Below are 6302 nucleotides of genomic sequence, written 5' to 3' on the forward strand. Positions count from 1 at the left end.
GGATGGTGGCAGAGGGCAAGATCAGGCTTGGCTGCAAAGTCCACAGTTGCCCAATGGCCTTTCAACACTCTCACTCTCTAGGTTCATACATGATAGAATCTTGCACCACAGAAGGAAGCCATTTGGTCCCTTGTGCCTGTGCTGGTGAGCTGTCCAATTAATCCCACTCTCATGCTCTTATCCATGGGCCTTCAAATTTTTCCTTTAAAACTTATATTTAATTACATTTTGAAAGTTACTATTGAATCAGCTTCCTTTTAGACCATGAATTCCAGATCATAACAACTTGCTGCATAAATAAATGCAATCCCAGCTCCCACAGAACTGTACCTCAGCATTAGTCAGCATCTCCAGGGTAGGATGGAAGGAAATTAGAACAGAAAACTATCTTAGTGTCATAAGAACATAAGAAATAGGAACAGGAGTAGGTCATACAATCCGTCGAGCCTGCTCCGCCATTTAATACGATCATGGCTGATCTGATCATGGACTCAGCTCTATTTCCCTGCCTGCTCCCCATAACCCCTCATCCCCTTATCGTTTAAGAAACTGTCTATTTCTGTCTTAAATTTATTCAATGTCCCAGCTTCCACAGCTCTCTGAGGCAGCGAATTCCATAGATTTACAACCCTCTGAGAGAAGAAATTTCTCCTCATCTCTGTTTTAAATGGGCGGCCCCTTATTCTAAGGTCATGCCCTCTAGTTCCAGTCTCCCCCCAGTGGAAACATCCTCTCTGCATCCACCTTGTCAAACCCCCTCATAATCTTATACGTTTCGATAAGATCACCTCTCATTCTTCTGAACTCCAATGAGTAGAGGCACAACCTACTCAACCTTTCCTCATAATGCAACCCCCTCATCCCCAGAATCAACCTAGTGAACCTTCTCTGAACTGCTTCCAAAGCAAGTATATCCTTTCGTAAATATGGAAACCAAAACTGCACACAGTATTCCAGGTGTGGCCTCACCAATACCTTGTATAGCTGTAGCAAGACTTCCCTGCTTTTATACTCTATCCCCTTTGCAATAAAGGCCAAGATACCATTGGCCTTCCTGATCACTTGCTGTACCTGCATACTATCCTTTTGTGTTTCATGCACAAGTACCCCCAGGTCCCGCTGTACTGCGGCACTTTGCAATCTTTCTCCATTTAAATAATAACTTGCTCTTTAATTTTTTCTGCCAAAGTGCATGACCTCACACTTTCCAACATTATACTCCATCTGCCAAATGTTTGCCCATTCACTTAACCTGTCTGTGTCCTTCTGCAGATTTTTTGTGTCCTCCTCACACATTGCTTTTCTTCCCATCTTTGTATCGTCAGCAAACTTGGGTACGTTACACTCAGTCCCTTCTTCCAAGTTGTTAATATAGATTGTAAATAGTTGGGGTCCCGGCACTGATCCCTGCGGCACCCCACTAGTTACTGGTTGCCAACCAGAGAATGAACCATTTATCCCGACTCTCTGTTTTCTGTTATGGGTTTGGGATGGGTCAATAAAGGTCAAGATACCATTGGCCTTCCTGATCACTTACTGTGATGCTGTCATGCTGTGCTTAAATTTTCAATGCCTGCAGGGATTATAATGAATATATTTTCTCTTGCATTCTTTTAAAGGTACGGATTCAGGGCTTAACGGGAAATGTTCAGTTTGACAACTACGGTCGACGGACAAACTTCACAATAGACGTATTTGAGCTGAAAAATACAGGCCACAGAAAGGTGAGTTATCTTGAGCAATGGCAGAAAAACTTCCATCGGTATTAACAAATCTTCAGCCTCAAAACAGGCCACAGTGCCATCGATTACACCAGTGTATGGGCCTGGCAGATGTTCTGCTTCTTAGAAGGTTGATCAGGAACTCCTAGAGCAAAGGGTGGAACCCGGTGTATCCAAGACCTTTATTTCTTGTTTAAATATAATCTGCAGAAACTCTGACATTGCTTCCTTTGTTTAGACAAGTCCTTGACTGCAAATGAGTAGTGATGATGAATGTCAGAAATTGAGCTCTGTATAACTATATAGTATTGCACAGTATTTACAACACAGAAACAGGCCATTCGGCCCAATAGGTTTATGCCAGTGTTTATGCTCCACACAAGCCTCCTCCCATCCGTCTTCACCTAACCCCATCAATTATTCTTCTATTCCTTTCTCCCTCATCTGTTTATCTAACTTCACCTTAAATGCATCATTGCTATTCCCCTCAACTATTCCTTGTGGTAGCAAGTTCCACATTCGAACCACTCTCTGGGTAAATAATTTTCTTCTGAATGGAAGAATTGGATTTATTAGTGACTACCTTATATTTATAGCCCCTAACTACTGAGATATATTTTGATGTGATGCTAAGTGATCGTCAAAGCTATTTGAGTTTATCCAATGATATTTTAAAGCAGATAAGCTGTAAACAACGTCTGCACAAAACAACTGGGGGCATGTGTTATGTCTGACAGTGAGGGGATGGCTAAGCCTGGAGCTTTTAGACAGAGGAACAACTGATATAGGATATGGTGTGTGTGAGACTGAGAAATCATTTGCCTTGTGCATATTAGGCTAGTATTTTAGAATTAATCTTTGTGAAATACTGCAGTTGCTCTTGCAAGTCCCAGTGTATTTTTTTATGTCTCTTCACCAATACTGTAAAAAGTTGACGATCATAGACTGGCTCAAGTCAAGTCAATGGCAATCGCAAATTTCCTGCATTTATGTCAGCTTTCTTGTTGCAACCACTTAGACTGAAAAATAATGATGCAGGTGATTGTACTTAAATTCGGGAATTCAACACAATTGATTAATGTAAACTAAAATCTCTCCTCATTCTTGATACTTTAACTTCTTAGCTCAAAACCATGTGCATGCTCTACCTGCTTCTCTCTCGTCCCCTGTCCTGGCATAAGAGTGCCTGTTGTAAGGGTTTCTGATACTAGTCCCCCGTTACATACAGTTCTTTGACTTCAGGATTTATTAGAACAACATACGCATGGCACAGGGTTTTGGCTCAACCAAGATTCGTTCGTTTATCGAACATACACACAGTTACCTCCCCAGTATAAATCCCTACGATTTATATTGGACTAACAAAACCCAAAATACAAACCACTACGCAAGGATCATTTGCATCGACACAATATGACACAGTTAAACCCGTCCACGATTTGACTGCTAAATATAACGTTACCCAGACCCAATCACAAAACCCTTCTATGATTTGACTGGAACAACATACAATCAACAATTCCCCGGCTGAATCCTGAAGTTGATAGTAGGCCCGGATCTTAGTTGCAGCTTGCGTCCTGAAGACATACTGCTGTTGGTGCTGTCTTTCTGTTGCTGTTCAGCCATGAACTCATTGAATGGCGGTGCAGGCTAGAAGAGCTGAATGGCCTGCTCCTGCACCTATTTTCTATGTTTCTACGTTTCTATGTTTCAATTCTGTCTTTTTCTTCGAAAATAGCTCTTCATTATACAAAAACCAACTTGCAATCTTGAAACAGATTCCCTCCTGTGAACACAATGGCAGTATCAAATGTGTGAATGTCTCTAGCAGAGAACTCTTGATGGCTAATTGTCCCTTGTATTAGGGCTATTGTCCATGATTACTTTGGCCACCACCTGTCTGTAAGATGAGGTCCTTTCTGACAATGCATCCTTCCCAAGGTGACTGCATTTGCTAATTGTTGGTTTCTAGTAGCATTCATATTCAAATGGTTCAGGGCTCGGTCCATTGTCTAGGCCTACACTGATACTAGCCTTTCTGAAGCCATGGTCAAAGATACATTTCTTTAACAATGACCCCTTAAGATAAATTAATATGTGAATGTTCCTGTATCTGCTCAAACAGAAAATATTCGTATACCAATCTGTGCAATTGTCCATAGGGTTCGTGGTCTCCGGCTGCAATGGTTGAATTAACCCTTTTTTGCCCAGCTCTTCTGCAGGCTGTGATGCAGTTCTGGGTTTTTATATTTAAAAGGCCAATTTTTACCGTTGGGGGGGGGGGGGGGAAGAGAGGAACGGATCATACATCTCCCCCCTTTAATATCTATTACATTAGAGATATTGGGCCCAAGTTTCGGGCCGCGCCTAGAACGGCGTAGCCCCGACCAGGACGCCCGTTTTTCGCGCCACAAAGTGCGCCTAAAAGAAACTTACAATTTCTCTGGCTTCCTGCTGGTCCTCTGGAGTCGGGCGCGGCGCAGCATGAGCTGTGGGGGGCGGAGCTAGGTCCCTGCGCTGAAAACAGTGCCGGGATCTCTGCACATGCGCGCTACAGTGGCCGAATGTCCTCATTGGGGCTGCGTGCATAAGGCTGCCTCCCACACCCAGCTCCTGCTTCCTCCCGACTCGACTCCCACTTCACCCCCGCCCCCGGACCGGACCGGACCCACGCTCCCCCGCCCCCGCCACCCGAACCGACCTCCCTCCCACCAACCCCCCGACCCGACCCGCGTTCCCGAACCCCCTCCCCCACCCGGACTGGACCCGACCCAACCTCTGACCTCCCTCACCCCGCCCCCGACCCGGCCCGACCTCCCTCTGCCCCCCCCTGACCCCCCGTCCCGAACCGAACTGACCTCCCTCCGCCGCCCCCCCCCCCCCCGACCCGACCCATGCTCTCGATCACCCCCGGACCGGACCGGACCAGACCCGCACTCCCGACCCCAACCTGCGCTCCCGACCCCGGACCCCGGACCCGACCCGACCCAATGCCACCTACCTGTAAATCTGGTGCTGGGGACGGGCCCTGCCCGAAGTCTTGGACCCGGCCGGGCCCGGCCCGTTCAGCCTCCCCCCCACCTTCTCCTTCCCCCCCCGCCCTTCTCCTTCCTTCCCCCCTTCTCCTTTTCCCCTCCTTCTCCTTCCCCCTCCTCCTTTCCCCCTTCTCCTTTCCCCCTTCTCCTTTCCCCCCTTCTCCTTTCCCCCTTCTCCTTTCCCCCCTTCTCCTTTCCCCCCTTCTCCTTTCCCCCTTCTCCTTTCCCCCCTTCTCCTTCCCCCCCTTCTCCTTCCCCCACCCCCTTCTCCTTCCCCTTCCATCCCCTTCTCCTTCCCTCCCACCGCTTCTCCTTCCCTCCCCCCCCTTCTCCTTCCCTTTCCCCACCTTCTCCTTCCCTTCCCCCCTTCTCCTTCTCTCCTCCACCCTTCTCCTTCCCTCCCCCCTTCTCCTTCCCTCCCCCCCTTCTCCTTCCCTCCCCCCGCCTTCTCCTTCCCCTTCTCCTCTTCCCCCCCCCACCTTCCCCTTCTCCTCTCACCCCCCCGACCTTCCCCTTCTCCTCTCACCCCCCCGACCTTCCCCTTCTCCTCCCTCCTCCTTCCCCTCTCCCCCCCTTCCCCTTCTCCTCCCCCCATCTTCCCTTCTCCTCTCCCCCTTCCCCCCTCCCCTTCTCCTCCCCCCTCCCCTTCTCCTCCCCCCTCCCCTTCTCCTCCCCCCCACCTTCCCCTTCTCCTCTCCCCACCTTCCCTTCTCCTCTCCCCCTCCCCTTCCCTTCTCCTCTCCCCCCCTTTCCCCCTTCTCCTCCCCCTTTCCCCTTCTCCCCCCTCATTTCCCCATTCCCCTTCTCCTCCCCCTTTCCCCTTGTCCTCCCCCCTTCCTCTTTTCCTCTCCCCCACTTCCCCTTCTCCTCTCCCTCACTTCCCCTTCTCCTCTCCCTCACTTCCCCTTCTCCTCTCCCCCTTTCCCCTTCTCCTCTCCCCTTTCCCCTTCTCCTCCCCCTCCCCTTCTCCTCCTTCCCCTCCTCCCCACTTCCCCTCCTCGCCCCTTCCCCTCCTCCCCCCTTCCCCTCCACCTTCCCCTTCTCCTCCCCCTCGCCTTCTCATCCTCCCCCATCCCCTTCCCCTACTCCCCTCCTCCCCTCCCCTTCTCCTCCCCCCATCTTCCCCTTCTCCTCCTCCCCACCCTCCCCTTCTCCTCCTCCCCACCCTCCCCTTCTCCTCCTCCCCACCCTCCCCTTCTCCTCCTCCCCCACTTCCCCTTCTCCTCTCCCCGCCTTTCCCATTCTCCTCCCCCACTTCCCCTTCTCCTCTCCCCCTTCCCCTTCTCCTCCTCCCCCTTCCACCTTCTCCTCCTCCCCCTTCCCCTTCTCCTCTTCCCCCCTTCCCCTTCTCCTCCTCCCCCATTCTCCTCCTCCCCACCTTCTCCCCCTCCCCGTTTCTCCTCCCCCCCTCCCCTTCTCCTCCCCCCCTCCCCTTCTCCTCCTACCCCCCTCCCCTTCCCTTCCTCCCCCCTCCACTTCCCCTTCTCCCCCTCCCCTTCTCCCCCCTCCCCTTCCCCTTCTCCTTCTCCTCCTCCCCCCCTTCTCC

The 6302-nt window shown here is 50.7% G+C and overlaps 1 protein-coding gene across 5 annotated transcripts in view; it reads left to right on the forward strand.

The window, feature by feature from the left end:
- The window catches only part of LOC139274818 (glutamate receptor 4), a 255245-nt gene that overhangs the window by 108566 nt on the left and 140377 nt on the right, over positions 1–6302 (forward strand). For all 5 annotated transcript variants that reach the window (XM_070891511.1, XM_070891512.1, XM_070891513.1 and 2 more), the window contains exon 8: positions 1620–1724. In XM_070891511.1, coding sequence (XP_070747612.1) covers positions 1620–1724 — 105 coding nt within the window. The remainder of the gene's footprint in view (positions 1–1619; positions 1725–6302) is intronic.

Source organism: Pristiophorus japonicus, chromosome 10 (genome assembly GCF_044704955.1).
Source record: "Pristiophorus japonicus isolate sPriJap1 chromosome 10, sPriJap1.hap1, whole genome shotgun sequence".
NCBI classification, from domain to species: domain Eukaryota; kingdom Metazoa; phylum Chordata; class Chondrichthyes; family Pristiophoridae; genus Pristiophorus; species Pristiophorus japonicus.